We start from the raw sequence: 22,071 nt of genomic DNA on the forward strand, positions 1-22,071 counted from the left end.
ATTTTCCTTTTTAAAATACATAAATTTTGTACATAAATCAATTATATAATATAACTTTAAAAGATAATGTATATATGATCCACATATTCTAGGTGTATTTCACATGTTAATTTATAATATGTGCTAAAAAAAAAATTTGTCATTTTTTTATTTTTTTATTAATTCTATAATTTCTGCTATATATCATATAATAATTTAAATTTTTTAATTATAAAATAATATTTAAATAAATAGTAAGTACAAAAATCTGAGTTTATTGATAGGAAATACAGAAACAAAAATTAATAGATATATTTATAATATATATTTTAATGTTCTTAATGTGTTTAACGAGCATATATTTATTTTTTTTATGTTAAATATTAAATGAAATCATTAAACAAAAATAAAAGGTAATTTTATTTTGTTTTATTTATAAAAGGTATAAATAAAATGAATATATAATTGTTCTATCAGGGAATCAATATATATATTATTTATTAATAAAAATATCTATACGAAAACTTCTCTTAATTAATGTTATATTTTTTTATAAATAACGTTGCTGAATTTATTAATTAAAATATTTTAAAAATTATCTTTTCTTTTTAGCTATCAATATTTGTATTTTATTAATGAAATTTAATACTTTTTTAAGAAGAATAAAAAAAAATTTATAATCAACATGAGAATATCCTTTCATTAGTGACTTGAGTGAATACAGTTAATTTGTACCAATATAAATATATTATAAAATAAAATAATTTCAACATGAACGGAAGTATGAAATTTTTTATTTTAGTTAAAACGCCAAAGTTTAATCTTTATATATGGATGTGTTGTATTTCTATAGCGTGGTATAAAAATAACGTATCAGAAAATTTGTTTTATATCGTGTGATGCTTCGTGTTATTTATACATATAATAACTATATGTAAGTAATTAAAAAAATATATCACATTGCAAATAATTAAAATATTTTATTTGTGGTATGTCTTTGATAGGTATTTAGATAATATGAACGATGCGCTTAGAACTTTAGATTCAGGAACTGATATTTTACTATCATATCTTGAGAATGAAACAAAAAATATACATTTTCAAAAACTTTTCCTAAATATAAAGATGATTATCCAAAAAATGAAGGAGATATTTTTGACTAAGAATATGTTAGTAAATGTAAATCTGATGACAAAAATAATTCAAGAGATGCAGATAAAGGACTATTTAAAAAAGGAACATCTCTTATATATAAACCTTTTACAACAGTATATAATTTGTTTGAAAAACTCTTATATATGAGATTTGGTCATGTATATAAATATTGGAAATGTACAGATCCTAATCTGAGAAAAAGTTCAGGACGTTCAGCTTATATTAGCGTAGCTTTGTTATTTTCTCTACCAGTAATACTTTTTTTAATATTATTTCCATTACTTATTTTATCTGTTTATTATCAGCATATTAGCCATATTAATCATTTTTTAGAAGAGGCATTAAAAGTTTGGGTATCTTTGGGCGGATTGGGGATTGCATGATGGTTAGTTATTTTAAGTATTTCAGTGTATATTTATGTACTGGTAACAATTTTGAAATATTCAATTGACGTAGGGGGAAATATGTTTTAAGTATATTTATAAAGTATAAATTTTCTTCAGATAAAATGTTTTCTTGTAACCAATAAATATCTACCTTATGATTAATGGTATTCCTTTTTCAAAATTATTCTCTATTGTATGAGTATACATTTTATTATATTTCATAGATAATATAGTTATATGTGGTAATGGTCAAAAGTAAATAAGATATATACTAAATAATATAACAGATCACATATTTCTACATTTATTTATTATTATATTATATTATATTTTTATGAGGTAATATATTATTCTCACTTGTTATACTTATATATATATATATATATTAATTGTTTCGTAGTACTGTTAAATGTATAATGATCAACGTTCGTAAGGAAATATGAACTTCATTCGAAAAAATTGTTTGCATATATGTTTTTTTGAAAATTTTTCTTATAAAAAGTATGTGTACATTTAATTTGATGTGTTAAATTTCACTTAGTACAACGTCAATCATTTAATGAGGCATTTATATTTTTAACAATTAAAAAAAATTTTAGTTTATTTATGGTTGAAAATGGTTAATTGAAGAATTTTTGAAAGAAATTTATTAGATATAAATATAAATTTAAACATATATTATACTTCTTTATTTTGCAAAAATAAATTGACATTTTTATTTTTCGTTAATATGTACGTTTTATGAAAATGTAAACGTAACAAATATTCATTAAAACAAACTATTATGATATATATATATTTCAAAATGTATGATATATAAAATTATTTTTAATAGATTTTTATATAATTTTTATTGTTAAATATGAAATTATCAATATATACTAATAATATTTTGTTTTTATGTATGAATTATTAATAGGACATCAATTTATGATTTCATGGAGCTTTATAATTAAATGAGAGACTTACATCACATGTATCATTTTATTTGTAGCTTATGTAATTTTTAGATAAAAATTTGTTTTTTAGGTATTACTTAGATATTTATAATAAATGAAAATTCTTAATATGTAGTTATACTCTTTTATTTTTGACTATATTATGCGAAAACTTATATGAACGAATATTAATGTGACATTAGAGCGTATCATAGAACGTTCACTCATTTTATTCTGTCTTAAATAACAAGTATTATATAAAATTTATTAATATATTTATAATGAAATTTAATTAAACATTATACAATATGTAAACAAATTTTTATGTAATTATACTTTTTCAATAACATCAATATATATATAGATAATCGTTTATGTTTTTGTGGTTCTTAGCATTTATGCTAGATATATTTGTTCAAAGCACCATATTAGAATATTAAATATATAGAAAAATATAAGATGTTTAGATTAATGCTTAAGAATTTTATTGAATACTTGTAACAATCTTTTTTAATAGTATAATGTTATGTAAACAAATATAAGTTATATATGCACGTTAATGCAAATTTAATTATACAATAACTAATGCTATATACCTCAATATATTTTAATTAAAGTATTAAGCAGTATTTTGAGGAAGGGAATTAATTATGTATGAATAATGTATGTGCTTTTTAATTAAATTTATATACGAGTTTTGCATATGATTTTAATTTTCTTAAAAATGCTATTCTGTAAATTAAAATTGAGCTAAAAAATTAAGATTAAGTTTTTTTTTATTATTATAAAATTTGAATATTTTAAAATGTGTTACTTATCACATGAAAAACCGTACGTGTTTCCAATTTTTTGGAAAAACATAGTACGAAATAGAAAAACTAAGGTAAATATATGGATAAAGTTAATTAAAAAAGTTCATTACCTTGTTAAAAAAAATTTTAATATATTAATACCTTTTTTTTTTTTTTCATAAAGTTAAAATTTATAATATTTTGCGTAATTATATTCATTTCCGTAAAAAGTAAATGTATGAGTATATATGAATTTTAGTTTATGTTTCCTAATACTCATAAGAATTTTCAGATAAACTAGTATAATCTAAATTTTTATTAATAAAATATGTAATAGATTATTAATTTTGAGTAATAAAATATATGGAGTATAAATTATGTGGTACCTGCATTAATTATAATATTAATGTAATAACTTAATTGTTGGCTTAATATTGTCCTATAAGAATTATTTGAATATCTATGGAAAAATAAAATGGGAACAAAAATTATATTTATTTTTTTTCTTGAGAGAGATAAAAAAAAAGCATTACTGAACCAGGATTATTATAACTTTACGCATTTTATACATGATTTAATCTCCTTTTTAAATACATTTTTTCTAAATATATATGTACAATTAAAAAGAATAATAATTTTAGAATTTTAAAACATGTCATTTACGAATAACAATATAAATTAATCTTAGTTAAAAATAATATTCAAAATATTATTGTACAACCATAAAAAAAAAGTCATTTTTCTTTGAAAAAAATATATTTTTATAAATTTGATAATATATAATATATTTGAATTTTTAAATATATTTTAGACCATAATAAAAAGCATGTGTTATAATTAGTAAAATATGAAAAATTTCACGAAATATATATATTTTTAATTTATTAATAATTTTGTTTCATTGTTGTAATAACTAATATTTGTCATCAATAATAGCTATATTTTCTTAAATATAATATTTATAAAATTGATATAATTAGTAGGATAACTTAAATGTAGCAATTATTCTAGAAATACCTAGAATAATAGCATATATCTATATTTTATATGTTATATATTGTAAATTTATTCAAATTTTCCAAATAAAAAATTTGTTTAATTATTCTAATATATAATTTAATTATATCTTGTTAATATGTATGAATGAATTTAAATTGTGTCATTTTACGTAAAGTTAATTTTTTATAAATAATACTAATTAAAAAATTTCTGTAGCATCCTTTTTCAAATATTTTTTTTTTGGACTATGAAGTAAAATATGATATTTATCTTATTTTTTTTAGGAAAAAATATTAATAAAAATAAAAAAGGTATTTTTTTTATTGCTGGATGTGTATAACTGGATGTTAATTTTTTCTTTATTGTATATATTACAATATAGGATATCTATAAAATGGAACAAAATAACAAGTTTATATTTTTTATCAAAATTTATATGTTTATGTTTTTATATTGTATATGTCATTTTTACTATGACAAGGTATGATAATATACTTTGAAGGCATTTGTATTAGCCATATTTTTATTGTTTATATTTATCAATTATTTTTTTTTAGAATGAGAATATTTAACTATTTATATAAGAAAAATTTATATTTTTTTTTTTTTAGGGTAGGTTTATCAAATTTTTGAGAACAAAGTATGGTTTTGATGGAAAATTAGATACACGAGTTTATCGATTATTAGGAATTTATATAGAAGATATTTATCCATATGTTGGAGATTTAGAATTAAATATACCATATATTACAAAAAGAAAGAGCGAAAAATTACTTACCACTGATAATGAAAAATGGGAAAAAGAAAAAAAAGAAAAATTATATAAAAGCTTATTATATAAAGAAAAATTGATAAAGAAACTTATGAAAAATAAATTTACCATGTTACATAAATCATATTCATATTACGAAAAAAAAGTACTGAATGGACTTAATGATAAAGCCTTTTTTAAAAAAATGATGTTAATTAATGATAAGGATTACAAAAAATTAAAGCGTAAAAAGTACGCATTACGGCTTTTTTTCCTTTTATTTTTATTCTTGTTAGTATTAATGATACCTATATTAGATTTATCATTAAGTACTTCTAGCAATTCATTTTATTTATTGACGTTATTATGTAAGGTATTAGGCTATAGCTCATCCTCTGGTTCGATTACTGCTTTAGATGGCACTGATGGTGCGACGTCCTCTTTATTGAGCTCTTTTTGTTCAAATAGTTCAACTATACCATTAAAAGTATCTAGTATTCTAATGTATTGTGTACCTATCTTAATAATGGGTATTATGCTTATACTAGGAATTTATTTTTATTATAAAAATGTTATAAAATACAAAAAAATTAAGTCCTTGGAAGCGTTCAACGAATGGTAAAGAAAAAGTTTAATTCTGTAAAGTAAACTTTAATATTATGTACTACCTGTAATATCTTTAATTACTTATTAAATATAAGAAATATTATTTAGATTGTATTTATGACCATATATATGAGTAGCCATATTTATAAGTAAATATTAAAAATACATGTTTTCATTTTTTTTGTGAATTGAATGTTTGAAATTGTTTTAATATGTATTTTAATATATTCCTTTATTTAGTTAAATATTATTGCTCAATATATATATTTTTGTATATATAAAAATTTCATTGAAAAATATATATTTGAAGGTTAATATTAATATTTAACAGCACAGTTAATGTTATATTAATGAATTCATTTGTGAATTTACATTTTAAATATAAATAATTGTGCTTTATATTTTTTTTAATTTTCTAATATATAGTTATTAATTTTTCAGGTTTTTAAGAAAACTACTTATTATTTTTAAATTATGAATTTACGTGCCATGTTTTTTACATAATGAAAGAAAATGATTATATTATTGTATTGATATATATTTTTTTTTTTTTTTTTGAACTTTAAAATGGTATTTTAAGTTTCATTTTTTTTCTTTGTTCTTAATATTTTAATTCGATGAAACATTATTATTTCTTTAAAAGAAAAATAACGTAAAATTTTATTTAGGATTTTTACAGTAATATTTTTTGAATACAATAATTTTACTATTGTCATTATCTAATCTACATCGCTTATATAGCAGATATAATTGAATAGATAATTTTTGTTGTTATAAGTATTATTAAAACGAAGAATATTTATTTATTTGTACTTACTGTTTGATCTGCTTATGTAAAATTATTTTTTTAATCATATATGTTTGAAAGAGGTGAAGCAAAATCTACTACATTAACTCGAATTCTCAGGATAAAGGTTAATTATATATTTTGGTAAATCATGCGGTTACAGTTCCTTATTTATAATTTACATATTATAAACTGCATATTAAGCTCATAATTAAATATATATTATTTGGAATATTTTTAAATTATGGTAATTATAAGAAGAATTCATCTAATAATTTTAATGTATTCTTTTTTTTATTTTTCTAATTTATTAAAATTGCTTCAGATATATACATGTAGATAAAGAATGAAAACACTGAAGTGGTTATCTTAAAAATTTTCCATTTAGAAATAATGATATAAATTAAATTTATTAAGGAATTAAATATTACAAAGCATGATGTACAAATAAAAAATAAGTATTTATTTACTTTTTAAATATATATATTTTTTCATTGAATTAATAGAACGTTATAAATTGAACTTTATAAATAAAATGTAAAAGATAACCTAATTAATGTACTTGTTCGTATGACAACTAAAAGGTGTGTTATATATCATAAAAGGAAAAAAGTTGCACAAGTTATTGGCTATTTCATTAATTATTACAATTGCTGTATAGATATCATGATTAATATTTTATAAAATAGATAAAATGTTTTTTCAAAGAGAAATAATTTAGAAATTAAAATTAATCATAGGAAAACATCGATAAAATTAGAAATTGTTATCATAATATATAAGACCTTGCAATAGATCTATATTCTATACATTTTACGCCGTAAATTAAATAAGTTTTTCGAAGCATTATTATATCATATATGTTTTTTTTACGTTGAAAATTTTCTATAAAAGAAAATTGTAATTACTCGAGTATATTAAATAATTTATACGTTTTGAATAATTATATATGAATTAAAATTATAGTGATTTATTTAAAGTGATTTTTTTATTCATAACGTAAATATTAAAAATTTATGATATATTTTTAAAGGAATTTTATTTTTGTGCTTATTGTGAAATGCATTGTAGGTATACATATATTATTATATATCTTTGAAGAATTAGAAAACAAAAATTTTAAAAATATATGCAGCACGATTTTTCATTGAATGTAAAATACATTATTATAAATATAATTATTTCTGTATAAATTACAACTTTAGAAGCTTACATGATGGAACAAAAAATTATGTTTTTATTTATTAAAATTTCAACTTTTATGCTTTTGCCTTGGATGTGTCACTTTTACAATTACATGGTATGATAATATTATTTAAAGGTATTTGTATTATTTATATTTGAAATATTTATTTTTATTAGTATTTTTTTTAGGATGAGAATATTTTCCCATTCGAATAAGAAATATTTACATTTTTCCTTTTTTTCAGAGCCATTTTAATAAAAATTCGAATAAAAAATACGATATTCATCGAAAATTAATTACAAGAAATTATCGGTTATTAACAGAATATGATCAGGATAAGAATTCATGTGTTGCATATATAAAAGAAGAAATGCCAAACAATAAAATGAAAAAGAAAAAATATATATCTAATAATAATAAAGGAACAAATGGAAAACACAAACATTCATGTAGATGCTCGTTATATAATGAGGAATACGGTAAAAATGTTGAGAAAAATAATATTGGTGTACCTAAAACAAAAAAATATTTTGATTTTGAAAAAAAAATATTTAAAGAACTAGAATATGAAAATTACCTTAAAAACATCAAGACAATTGAACATAAGGAATATAAAAAAATGGCACATAAAAAACGCAGAATACTAATTGCTTTATTTTTGTTATTTATCTTGGTGTTGATATTACCCATATTAGATCTTTCATTGGAGAAATTTAGAGGGGGTGGTTTGTTGGGTTTATTAAACTTAGTATACCCAAAGACATCTACAGGAGGTGCTGTTAGTACTGATTTAGAAGGGGTTTTGGCTACATCATTAAGCGCGGGTGGATGGAATTCAATAAAAATAATGTTTATATCACCCATATTGATTTATTGCATACCTTTCCTTATATTTGTTGTCATATTTATATTAGGGATGGTTTATTACTATAAAAAAGTTATAAAATATGAAAATGCGAAGTTCAGAAAATGATTAAATAAGAAGTAATATGTTCATTCCTATAAAAATAAAATTAACATATAGAGTTATATATTTAGTGATATACTTAACAACCATAACAATAACAGTGTATATTTTATAAATACACCTAAATATATCGATTTTCATATGAGGAGATAGTGACCAAGTATTTTCCTAGTTATATTTTAAATTTAAAATTTTAACCCTTTGAACATTTTTCAATTTGTATATTAAAGAATAGTTTAATTATAGCTAAATATTATTGCTACATACCTACACACATACACACATTTGTGTATTAAAATATATTTTATGAGTAAAATATATATATGCGTTAAAATTAATATAGAATGGAATAATTCATATAATTTATATTGGGGTGTGTTATTTTCTACTTGTCTAAAGTTTTTTACTTACTGTTTTTTACCTGTATTTCCTGTAAAATTATTATATGTTTAGGTTATTTAAGAAAATATATTATTATTGTTATGTTAATAGTAAATGCGTCTTTTTTTGCATTATATGTATGGATATGAATGATATTTATTGTAGTGGTACATATATATTTTTTTTTTTTTCATAGAAAAAGAATCTTAATATTTATTCTATAAAATATGTTTTATGTGAAATATTTATAATAGGTACTAATTGTAAAAGTCTTATTAACAGACTTATTTTTTTATGTAGTGTTTATGTGAAATTATAAATATATAATGAAATGATATACTTACTTATTTATGGATTACCTATAACTGCTTACATAATTGTGGATTCCAAATTATTTTAAATAAGTGAAGTTTTTAAGTTAACTTATGTATTACTTTTGTACCTAATTTTTGTTTTTACTGAATGTTTAACAAATTAATGAATATGTATTATATTGAAAATTTATGTTTAAATAACCTATATAATTTTTTTTTTTTTTTTTTATCTTTAATGAGTTAAATTATTAGATAATAATTAAGAAATTTATAATAGATAATATGTTGGATTTTTTTCTAAATATTATCTATTGGGGATTAAATAATGGAAAGTTTATATATCACTTCTTAATATGATATGTGTTCTTAATTTCGTGTTTTTATAATGATTGCAATAAATATAGTGAACAATTTAATTTATATGTTTTGACAAAAATTTTGAATTTAAAACAGTAAAATATTTATTTTATTAATAATATATATTACTTTTTTGTTTTTTTATATTAGTTTTTATAATTTTTTTAATATGTCTTTTGGTTGTATTACCTTATAAACATATTATAATAATTGTTGGGCACTTTACTATCTGTTAAACAGAGATATTAGCTAATGCGAATTACAAGAATTTTCTTAGTGTTATTATGAATTCAACTGTTTTTAATATTTATTTTTTTATTAATTTTTATATACTAAATTTTTATATTTTCCAATAATATATATTGTATAAATTAGCAAAATAATAACTATCTTGTGATGTTTTCCTTAGGTTGCTTTTAATTTTGTTCGTTTGATAATGCACTGAATGAGAAACTTGATATAATAATATATAAATATATTTTAACTGTAACTAGTATTTGGATAAATATTTAATGAAATATTTATGTATGTCTATTATTGGCTACATATTCTTTGTATAGTTCTGAAATGACAAATAAGTTATATTAAGGATATTTTAGAAAATGAAAAATTAATCAATTTTATGTTTTATGTTTATATATAATTTACCTGTGAAGATTATTTTATTTCCATGAAGCTAATAATTATAATATAGATGTTTTATTATTCTGATTAAATTGAGTAAAAATATATGTTAAACATCCAATGAAGAACTCAAAATCGTACAATATATAACAAAATAAGATAGAAAAAATATTTTTTGATTTATAATTGTAATAACTACGTGAATATAATAAATTTATTTAAGGCTCATATATCTTTAGCTTGTAATATTATTTTATTTGTATATATATGCAAATGATCAAATGAATATGATTATAATTAATTGTATACTTTTATTGAATTATCTTGTTAAAATTTAACCATAAATATAGCATTTGATTATTCCAAGTATATCAATAGATATGCGAAAGAATGTTATACAAACCTATAATTTATTTAAAAATATGAAAGGAACTGACTTATGAGGAAAATAAATTCTTTTAATAAATCATCTTCATTTCATAAACATAAATTTTAAATGAAACAATTTTTCGTATTAAAGTAATACGTTCTTTTCATTATTTACCATTTAAATATTTTTTTATTAAAAACGTATATTTCTTTAAATCGTTTCTACTGTGTATGGGTTCATTCCTTTATGCCTGTGATATTTTGGTATTGAACTACTTAGGTGATAATAGAACTTAGTATTTGTTACATACGAAAGAATAGTAATAACAACTTAACCATTATGACGTTGAATTCAAATTAAGAATATTAATTTCATATTATAAGAATTTAATTTAAATTTTAATAATCCATAAAAATGAAGTATACATTAAAATTTTATTAAAAAATAATTTAGTATCAATTAAAATATTTCATTACATTTAAAATATATATATATGTCTTTTATATTTTTTTAAATTATGTTTGAATAACAATCAATTATATGACATATAAATAATATTATATAAATATAATTGTAATTTTAAGTGTAATATAAAAATACATTATAACAATAACCATTACTAGTGTATCTCACCATATATACTTAAACTAATATCCATATACTTTATATACTAAAAATGAAGTTATTTTTCTTTTAATATATTACTTTACAACAAAAATTATTATCAATAGCAATATATAACATATGATGAAGAGAAATCAAAATTACTCAAATATATAAAATTTGGAGTTTTCCTAAAAAGATTTCCTTATTAATATAATATTTTATTCTATAGCATATGAAATATTTGATGTTATTAATAAACATACACAAATTTATTTAAAAGCAAATAAGGAATATCACAGCAACCCTTTAAAAAAAAAAGAAATAATCTTATAATTTTTCTCAAGATCTTCCAGTTAAAGTGAAAAATTTTGAGCTTAAATATTAATTAAATTATTTCGTGATTATTATTTATAAGAATATAACATATTTAAAGAAATAAATAAAAATAAATGAAGATTATAATATTAATATATATATTATAATTATTATATGAACTCTATAATTACAACTTATTAAATATATAATTTAGATTATTCAAAGCTCTAATATTCCAGTTAGTTTAAATAAATAATCTTACATAATAATAAAAAAAATTAAAAAATAATTCAAGGAAAATATACGGTAATCAAAATAATTAAAATATTTTATAGTATTATGTGATATTTATCACAGTATCATCATTTAATTTTGTATTATCTGACTATTAACAAAAATATTCACGATAATTATTAGAGTTGGCTATACTTATGTTTAAATAAATATATAATATAAAATATATATATTATAAATGAAAATTATAATATAAAACTCTTTAAAAATATATATATATTTTTTTTCAATCTTAGAAAAGTTATGTAATAATTATTTATTTATTTTTTCATTGAAGTCTTATTAAGAATATATGAATTTATACGTATTTATAACTTGTTCATAAGTAATTATTATTACTATCAAAATAAAATATTATATTTATATGGTAAAATAAGGAGCCATATTAATCAATAATATAAGCAGAAAAAAAAAAAAAAAATAAAATAAAATAATTAAATAACAATTTTCTTTTATGTTATAAAAAAATATGTAAAAATAAATTCCACGTATATATATACACTTGAGATTTAATAATTTTTTTATTTGTAATAGTTTTATTATATCATGATAATTCTCTTAATCCAATATTGCAAAATTTTATATATCTGTTTTATTAAAACTTTTTATAGAAAACAAATGCATCCAAAAGCATAGGATAATATTCGTTAATATTTTCTTAATTTATTAATATAATAAGATATATATTATTTAATTTATCCTTACGAATGTGTAAAAATACAAGAAATATTAAAGATCATATATAAATTTTGTAAAATAATGTTATTTTTCAATATTATTTTAGTATATATTAAAAATATATTGTAATTATATTTTCAAAATTTAGTGTATGTATTTAAATTATATTAATTCTTTTTCGGGTAATATTTGAAATGATATCTTCATTATAATAGATAAATAGAAATACTTTTATTCTAATTTATGAAGAAATTAACATCTTAAAATATTTTTTTAAAAAATAATTCATGTTATTGTTTCATTTACATATAAATAGATAAAATAGTTTTCTATGAGGGAACTATGATATAGTATAAAAAATAGAATGCTTACTTATGAATTATAGTGGAATTAACAAAGGTGAATAATTATTATTAGAGTTATAAAATTTACCTAAAAAGTTCATGGAATTATAATTAAAATATGTATATTAAAACGGATATTTTTGATCACATTAAAATCTATTTATTTGTTACGTTTAATTAGAATTTTTTTTGTACTAAGACTTTCTCATTTACTTTTAATTTTTGTGATATGCGTTTTATTAATGTTGCTAATATATGTATGTTTTATTATATTTCTTACGATAATATAAAGATAATTTTTTGAAACGAATGATTTTAAATGTAAAAATGAAGGAATTACTTCAAAAAGAAGAAAATCTTGTAATTTTATTAGGTATCAGTAATAACCCATATTAAAATATTTAATGGTGCAAAAATGTTTAAAAAAAAATAAATTTAAGTATTAAAATATTAAAATTCCTACATAAAAATTGTAATTTACTTTTTAAGTAAATTCTATAATAATGATTTATTATATATATTCATATAATATAAGGTTATTTTTTAATATATTTCTTATTTTTTATTATATTTACTATTATATTGTTACAATTTTAAAGTTATTCCGGTTCTAATTATAAATATTAATGTAATAAAATACCTATAATTACAATTCATACGATAAATTAAATTGGATGATATGTTTTACTAAGATATAAATTAATATATATAAATACTAACAAATAAAATTCAGAGAACAAGATTTTTAATACATTGTTATTATTTATGCTTAAATATTTATATAGCATAATTTTAATTATATCATATAGTTAACTTATTATAGAATTGAAAGGAAATTATGGAAATGGAAAAAGAAGAGGAAGTTTATGTAAATTTTCATATTTATGGAAATATTAATTTATTGACCTTCAACTTAATACACGTTTTTACATAAAAATGTGCAAATACATTCGTTATAAATATTTACTTTTTTACTTAACTAACATTATCTATTCTATTTTCAGGAAAACATTTTAAAAGTTTTACCTTCGTTTAAGATATATACTGAGTTGAATAAGGAGGAAAATGATGGACAGTATAAAAATTTTTGTAATAACTTTAATTCTATAGAAGAAAAATACAAAGATGAATCTATTAAACTTTGTAAAAAAGTTGCAAGAAATTTAGGTATTCTGTCTAAAGTAAGTAATTTAAAAGATTTCTATAACCATTGTTCATATTATAAATTCTGGATATATCGAGAACTATGGAAAATTCTTAATAGTATGCAGAATAAAGATGTAGATGTTTTATCTGCTAAATTTGGTAATCTACAAAAGTCTCTAAGTGATTATTATAACATTCGTACTTGCAATTATAAATTAGATCATATAACATTAGAAGAATTGAAAGAAAAAAGTAAAGAGAAACATTTGTATGTATATTTCACAAATTACGAGAACATAAAAAGTAAAGATATTTGTAATGAGGTCGAATATAGTAAATATAAAGAATACCTTACTTCCATCCTTAATTTATATAACATAAAAAAAAAGACTTGTTGTAATTCTCGGATATCTGTGTGTCCAAATTATTTTTTGAATTGTGATGAAAAGTTAGATCCGAGTAAAATATTAGATGAATTAAATTCTAAATATAACAACTGTAATGATCTAAAAAGTATTACAATTGAGACCATTGCTAAGGAATCTGATACGACGATATCTGATCCTGAATTTTTGAATTCAATTTATTTTACTAATTGTCCTTTTAAGGATAAAGTGAACCATTCTTCGTGTACATTAATTAGAGGATACATCAACCCCCCTAGTAGTGAAATTGCAAATGGTAATAATTCCCATCAAGAGACACATATAAGTTCTATTGTGGGAGCTGATATTTCAAGATCTAGTACATATTCAGCAAAACTTCTATCTGAAAAAATTAGAAACAAAGGAGGTTATAATATTCCAGAAGAACACGATAAATTGTCATTGAATCGAAGCACAGGTAATGAATTTAGATGGAATTTTGCAGATGGAGGACTACAGTGTAAGTCTAAATCATCAGAGACAGATAAATATGGGCTGTGTAAATATATGGAGGAATTGGTTGAAGATGAATTTTTTATAAAAAGAGAAGATTCTATGGGTTACAAGTTTAAGATGGGAGAAAAATGGTCCCCCGAAGAAATAATAAGCTCAGTTAGGAAAAAGAGGCAGAATATATCAGGAAGAACTGTACCATTACAATTAAGAGATTTAAGAAGCGCACAAACTTTAAACCCTAGCAAAATACTCAATACTGGAATTATGAGTTCATATGGAGAAGCGTTTCCTGGAACAAATACTGAATCTAATATATTGCATAATACTTTTTACCGTATTTCTATGGCATTTGCTTTGGTGATGGGAATAATATTTATCTTTTTCCTTTATTTTAAAGTAACGTAGAAATTCCTCCTTATATTATAAATATATTATAAGTTTCCATTTATAATGCATTTTATTAAAAATGATATAATTGTAAAATAAATATATATATATGACTTACATTTTTTATTTATTCATTAGTTTACTCCCTTCGGATCATGTCTAGGTAAAACTAAAAAGAAGAAAAAAAGATATAGAACTAATTTTGATGAATTAAATACGCAAAGAATACCAAGGAGATTCATAAAACGTACTTATAGAAATTCTAACAGGAGGAGATTTAGTGTAGTAAATATAGAACAATAAACTTAATTTCATTAGTGTTATGTAGACTAACAAATGATTTAGTTTGAAGATATTAAAAAAAATACTAAAATGAGAAAAACATATATTTCCATTAAAGAGCCATATTTAAAAAAAGCAAGAAAAAAGGAGGTATAGTTAAAATATATGCCTTTTTGTTTTTTACTTTTTCTATTATTTTGTATGTATATTTTTTTATCTTTTTAATAATATTATTGAACGATGTTTTTTATAATACTTTTTTTTTATTGAATTTTTTTTTTAAATAACCATAAAGTTATAAGACACTATTATTATGTCTTATATGTAATAAAATATATTTGAATTTGATATATTGTAAAAATTTAAGGTTCTCATATGATATGAATTACAGTAATATGTTGGTAGAATATTTTTATTTATTTTAATTATACTCAAGAAATAGTCTAATAAGTTTATTTTATAATTTTGATAAAGCTTTAAATAAAAGAAATATATAATACAAATATAAATTTGAATTCATATATGAAATGAATAAATTTAGTTAACGTAAATTTATGAATAAAATAGTGTTTCGATATATTTTTTTAATTGTACCGTTAATGTAACTCGTAAAATAATAGTAATTATATTAATTTATATAAAAAAAGATAAATAGAAAATTAAAATTAAAAATTATGTTATCATACATGTACAAATGTTTTAAAATCTTAATAATTATTATTTATTCTTGATTTATCTTATATTTTTGGTAAAATAAAATACATCTGTAGAACATAGCTTTTATATATATAAAAGATGAAGTTAATGAAAAATATGAACTCTATACCATATAATACTTTTATTATATATATATATTTTTTTTTAAAGTTGTATAGTGAAGATGTTAATGGTTTTATTAATATATATCATTTATTAGAGGAATATATTATAAATAGTAATGACTAAATGAATTAAAAAAAGTTCATTATTAAAAATATTAATACAATTATTTGTATCAGAAACGAAATAAAAATACAACAGGACATACTAAGAATTATATATAGAAAATAAACCATGTCCTTAAAAAGTTATATATTACTATTTTTCCATAACTTATTTATAGATAAATTGTTAAATGAAGTTCTATCAGAAATTACCATATAAAAAAAATTTCATTATTCAAACTTACAATATTAATTTTTTTTTTTAGCTTTATAGTTATAAAAAAATTATATATAAAATAAAAAGAAAGCATTTATAAAGAACTTTAATGTAAAAATTAAAAAGATATAATAAGCAGTCAATTAAGTATCAAAATCTAGGGGAAAATAATATATTTTTTAACACTAATATAAATAAAATTTTTCATATGTTTGATTTATTAATATAAATCATTTAATTTTGTTTAACATATATCTTTCGTTTTTAGCTTTTCGTATTTTAAAGGAACTTACTAAATTCCATTAATTTATTACACATTTTTTTTAATATTTCTTTTTTTTTGTTTGTAAATTTTCATTTAATAATTTTTTATATTTTTTTTATAAAATTCGTTTATTTATTTATTCAAGGTTACATTACCAGATTATATGAGTTATTAGTTATTTTAAAAGAGATTATTTCACTATACTCCCTATGTATTTATGTTGTATATATTTTTTATAACCATATTAAATTTTTCCAATATGCACAATATATTTTATGTTTTCAAAAAATATACATAAATATTATGTTGAATAAATTTATGAATATAAAAAAAGATTTGTAATATATAAAAAAAAAATTTTTATTAATTTATTTTGTAAAGTAATTCACTCGTTATATATTTATGCTTTTATAAATAAATTATGTGTACTAATTATTAACTAATTCTCGATATATTAGTAATGAAAATATAGAAAAAAAGAAACAGCACTACATTATTGAAATTTAGAGTAATAGGTGTATTATACTTATATTTACAAAATTATATATATAAAGTTTTACGAGAATTCATTAAACTTTTTTTTATTATTTTTAGCTTTTCAGATTAAATATAATATAAAAATACTATAATTAATAAGAAAATACATGTTTTTACTTTTGATACTTAAAAAAAATTCATATATATAAGACTTCTACAATATTTCATTTAACTTGTCAGTATGATTTAGTATTACAATATCCTATCTAGAAAAAAGAATATTTTTAAGATTTTACAAAAATATTAATATAAATATGAAAAAGATACATCAATGATATATCTATTTATTAGATAGTGCATGTTAAATATATAAATTATCTATGGATCAATATATTACGCTTTTTATATAATAATACGTAATTGAATTATTATAAAAATACACTTAATAACTCTATTCCGCAATAATTTTACTTATTCCATAATAATTATTATAGTAATTATATAATGATTAAAAAAATTTTAATGTAGTTTTTCTTATAAAAAAATGTAATTATTAGTTAGAAAAATAATTACTTGTTTAATTATTTAATTTCGAATAATTATAAGAATTTGAAAGTGAAATGATATTATACATATAAGAAAAAAAAAAAATAGTTGATTTATTTTATATATATTAAGTTACACATATAAGGAAATATACATACTACATTATAAAACAAAAAAAAAATACAATTTGTATTTTTTTTTATAAGATTATTAAACTTTAAAACGACATATTAATGATATATTAAGGATTTTTTTCTTTTTATATTAATATTTCTTCAATATATATATATGATTAAAAAAAAAAGAAAAATTGAGTTTAAAAATATTTATCTAGTAATAAATGTGTAATAAATTATGCATAATTAAAAGTTATAACTTTCAGATGTTATATTACAAAAATAAAAGTACCTTTTAAATTTACATTTAAAATATATATATTTTTTTTCGATATGTTAACGTGCTACATATTTGATTATTTTAAATATAATATAGACTATGGAAACGTTTAAATATATATGTTTTAATTAATACAGTGCTATAAATTATATAAGAGAAAAACTTGTAAAAAATATTTTTTTTTCTGTATAATTACTATTATTAAATAGTTATAATATTTTATTAGCAAGCACTTTTTCCATAACTAATTTTTAATAATATTATAATTATTTATAAGAGAACTTCATTAAAATTACTTATTATTTTAAAAATATAAAGTGCAATAGAACACCTATATTTTATATGTTCTATGTGTTCTATAACCTCATTATATAGAAATATTGAGAAACCATATATATTTTTTTTATATTGAAATGGATTAAAAATAAAATTATTTAATTACTCTATTAATTTATATATAATGTTTACTTGTAAATGAATTAAATTTATATTTTCATTAAAGTTAATTTTTTGTAAATTTCCTTTATATATAAATAATATAATTAAATTTTAAAGTAGTTTTTGTAGGCCATTTTTGTAAATGAATTATAAATATATACATTTTGTTAAGTTCAATAAATATATAAAAGATTTTTAATAATAAATAAAGTTTCCTTTATCATTAGGATTATATTATATAATTGTCAATTTTCTTCATATTAAATATATTTAAATGTTAAAGATCTGTCTAATGGAATAAAAAATCAAGTTTCCCTTTTTAATTAAGATTTGTTCGTTTATCGTTTTAAGTTGGATATGTCATTTTTATCATGATATGGTATAATTATTTTATTTAGAGATATTTATATTATTCATATTTGTTGTGCTTTATTTATATTAATATTTGAGTCACTATGAAATTATTTATCCTTTTTGATACTGAATATTTTTTTTTTAGAGTAACATTAAAAAACTTTTTGTACGTGAAAAACAATATTGATGAAAATTCAGCTACAAGAACTTATAGATTACTCACAAAATATAAGAAAGTAAATGATTCAAACATTGCATGTTTAAAATAGGATATGCGAAATATCGATGAATATAAAAAATTGTGTACATCTAATAATGCCAAAGTAGAAAAAGGAAAAAATAAAAAAACCAAATCAGTGTTTATTAAATAATATAGGAGGATATGGATAGAATAGGAAAAGTAAATCTTCTGTATATAACAGAGGAAATTCGCGTTTTGAAAATAGACTGTTAGACAAAATATATTATAAAAATAAAGTTAGGAATTTTATGAAGTCTGATTTTTTGTTTTTAAAAAATGATATAAAAGTAAACAAATGTGTAATCTGTGCTATAACAAGCTTCCTTTTAGTATATGTGATAATAATATCTTTTTTAGCCCTATTTGGTTATATAAATGTAATTTTTAAATTTACATTAGGATAGCAGGATGACACACATATATTTATTTCGATAGTCGTACTTATGCTTATAATATTACTGATTTATATCCACAGAGGAATAGTAAAATATGGAAAAATAAAACATTTAAAAAGGAAAATGCATAATACGGTATATTAAACTCCATGAAAAGTATTCTTTTTTGAAAACTAGGTACGTTAAATTCTTATGTGATATTTTAAAATATCAAGCATATCAATAATTACATAAATCTTATGAATTAACGTGCATGTGTCTAGTTATTTTGATCCTGAACAATATAAATATAAACTTGTATTTTTATTTGTTAATTTAAATGTTATAATGCTTTTTACTTCTTATTTTAATGAAATTCTCTCCATGGAACTATATTATGGTTTATATATATACTTCTCAATTATTGAAGATAATTTTAAAAATTATATGTATGAACATTAAAATTAATTTATAAAAAGGCACAATTTATATAATTATATTTATATAAAGTTCGACTACGTATTAGTTACCTTAAAATATTGTTTTAATTTTATATTTTTGTATAGGAATTATTCATTATCTTATTCTTAAATAAAGTAATTCTTTGTTTGTTTAAAATTGAAAATGAATGTGTACTGTTTTTTATTTTGTGGAAAACGTTGTATGTATTATGCATAAATATATACATTATATGTAATTAGAAAAAACATAATATTTATTTTATATGTTTTATGAAAAATAAGTTATAAAATGTAGTTAAAAAAAAAAATTCTTAATATGTATTTAATTTATTTTTTTTTTAAAATTTAAATGTGGTTTTATAAATATATAATAAAATAATGACTTATTTAAATATTATATATTTATAATAGTGCCCTATGTTTAGTATTTTAGGCACTTATAATTAAATGAATTGTTAAAAATATATATAATTTTATAATTTTGTTTTATTTTGTTTTTATAAATATAAATATTTCATTCAAAAGGAAAAAAATTTTATATGTATATTTTGAATTATAATAAGTGAAAATCATAATATTTGAATATTTCCTTGTTCTTAAAAAAGAAAAACATATTATTCATAAAAATTTTATTTATTTATTTGGTTACTATAATTTTTGTTTTAATTTTTATTATTACGTTGTAATTTTATTTCTTAAGTACAAAAATTTATTGATAAGAACAACAGATACATATAATTAGGAAAATCGCGGTTATTTAGAAGTTATCCCGTATGTTTTTTTTTCTTATCATTTTATGATTGACATGATATATTTAAATTATTTAGAAGAAATCTTTCATTTTTATAATATATATGAAGGAATTAATACTTATAAAACTGTCTATAAGATCCAGGACGCACCTATAAAAATATCTAAATAAGATTTATTAACACTGTTCTAAAATTTGATAGATATGCATAATGATTATAATACATACATAACCAAAAATATTATATAATATATTAGCAATTATGTATTGTGAAACAATTAAAAAGTATTATTACCTTAGAAACATTTTTACATTTTTGTGGTAAATATAATACCTTGCAGTGGCAAAAAATATATTAACTCAGGTAACTATAATAAATTATTAATTATCAACTTATGTTTTTATAATACATATAATAACTTATATTTAGGAAATATGACGATTTTAACAAGCGTTATAAAAATCATATAACAACTATATAAAACCCTTATAAATGGGGAAAAAAAATAGCATTAAACAAAAGGAAATACAAGGAAGTACGCATTTTAATCAGAATTCTTATAAAATTATAAATAGTTTCATTATTATATATAATGTGCAATATTAACAAAAATCCTATATAAATTACTAGTAGTGCATAACCATTTGTATTATAAATTTTAATAAAAATTAGCATAATATAAATATTGCAAATATGGAAGTTCTTTTTTTTTTTTAGTTATATTTTATGCGGTTTATCTCATATAAACTTGTATGAGTAGAATTAAAAAAGTGGTGGTAATTTAGTTCCACATATGATAAAATTTATATATCCATCAAGAGAGAAAATATAAAACAGCATAATAATCCAAATTATGTAGGGTATCATTTTTTATGATACTTTCAATAAAATTATAAGGAATAAAAGTAATTCATTTTTTATGGTTTCCATTACGTAAATGGAATTTTAGAAGGAACAAATTTGCTACTATAAGAAAGAATATATAAAATGGAAACATTTGATACATAAATTATAAATGAGTAAATTGTATAAATAATATATAGAATATTTGTAATATAAAATAATGAATGTAACGTTAATTTCATAATTTAATATATTAATGA

The 22,071-nt window shown here is 18.8% G+C and overlaps 3 protein-coding genes and 2 pseudogenes across 3 annotated transcripts, besides 2 other annotated features; all 5 read left to right on the forward strand.

The window, feature by feature from the left end:
- Window positions 1-750: 750 nt before the first annotated feature.
- On the forward strand, window positions 751-1,517 carry PmUG01_10050600 (annotated as a pseudogene).
- Window positions 751-1,517: a sequence feature (Plasmodium exported protein, unknown function, pseudogene).
- Window positions 1,518-4,642: 3,125 nt separating this feature from the next.
- PmUG01_10050700 (Plasmodium exported protein, unknown function) lies at window positions 4,643-5,621 on the forward strand (the record flags this gene model as incomplete). The annotated part of the gene is made up of 2 exons (XM_029005712.1): window positions 4,643-4,729; window positions 4,860-5,621. The coding sequence occupies 2 exons, from the start codon at window positions 4,643-4,645 to the stop codon at window positions 5,619-5,621; spliced, it is 849 nt and encodes a 282-aa protein (XP_028862273.1).
- A 1,984-nt stretch (window positions 5,622-7,605) lies between these two features.
- On the forward strand, window positions 7,606-8,551 carry PmUG01_10050800 (fam-l protein; the record flags this gene model as incomplete). Its single annotated transcript, XM_029005713.1, has 2 exons — window positions 7,606-7,692; window positions 7,823-8,551. 2 exons carry the CDS (start codon window positions 7,606-7,608, stop codon window positions 8,549-8,551), a joined length of 816 nt encoding a protein of 271 aa, XP_028862274.1.
- A 5,115-nt stretch (window positions 8,552-13,666) lies between these two features.
- Window positions 13,667-15,545, forward strand: PmUG01_10050900 (PIR protein; the record flags this gene model as incomplete). Its single annotated transcript, XM_029005714.1, has 3 exons — window positions 13,667-13,696; window positions 13,833-15,251; window positions 15,381-15,545. The coding sequence occupies 3 exons, from the start codon at window positions 13,667-13,669 to the stop codon at window positions 15,543-15,545; spliced, it is 1,614 nt and encodes a 537-aa protein (XP_028862275.1).
- Window positions 15,546-19,078: 3,533 nt separating this feature from the next.
- Window positions 19,079-19,920, forward strand: PmUG01_10051000 (annotated as a pseudogene).
- Window positions 19,079-19,920: a sequence feature (Plasmodium exported protein, unknown function, pseudogene).
- Window positions 19,921-22,071: the final 2,151 nt, after the last annotated feature.

This window comes from Plasmodium malariae, assembly GCF_900090045.1.
Source record: "Plasmodium malariae genome assembly, chromosome: 10".
NCBI lineage: Eukaryota > Apicomplexa > Aconoidasida > Haemosporida > Plasmodiidae > Plasmodium > Plasmodium malariae.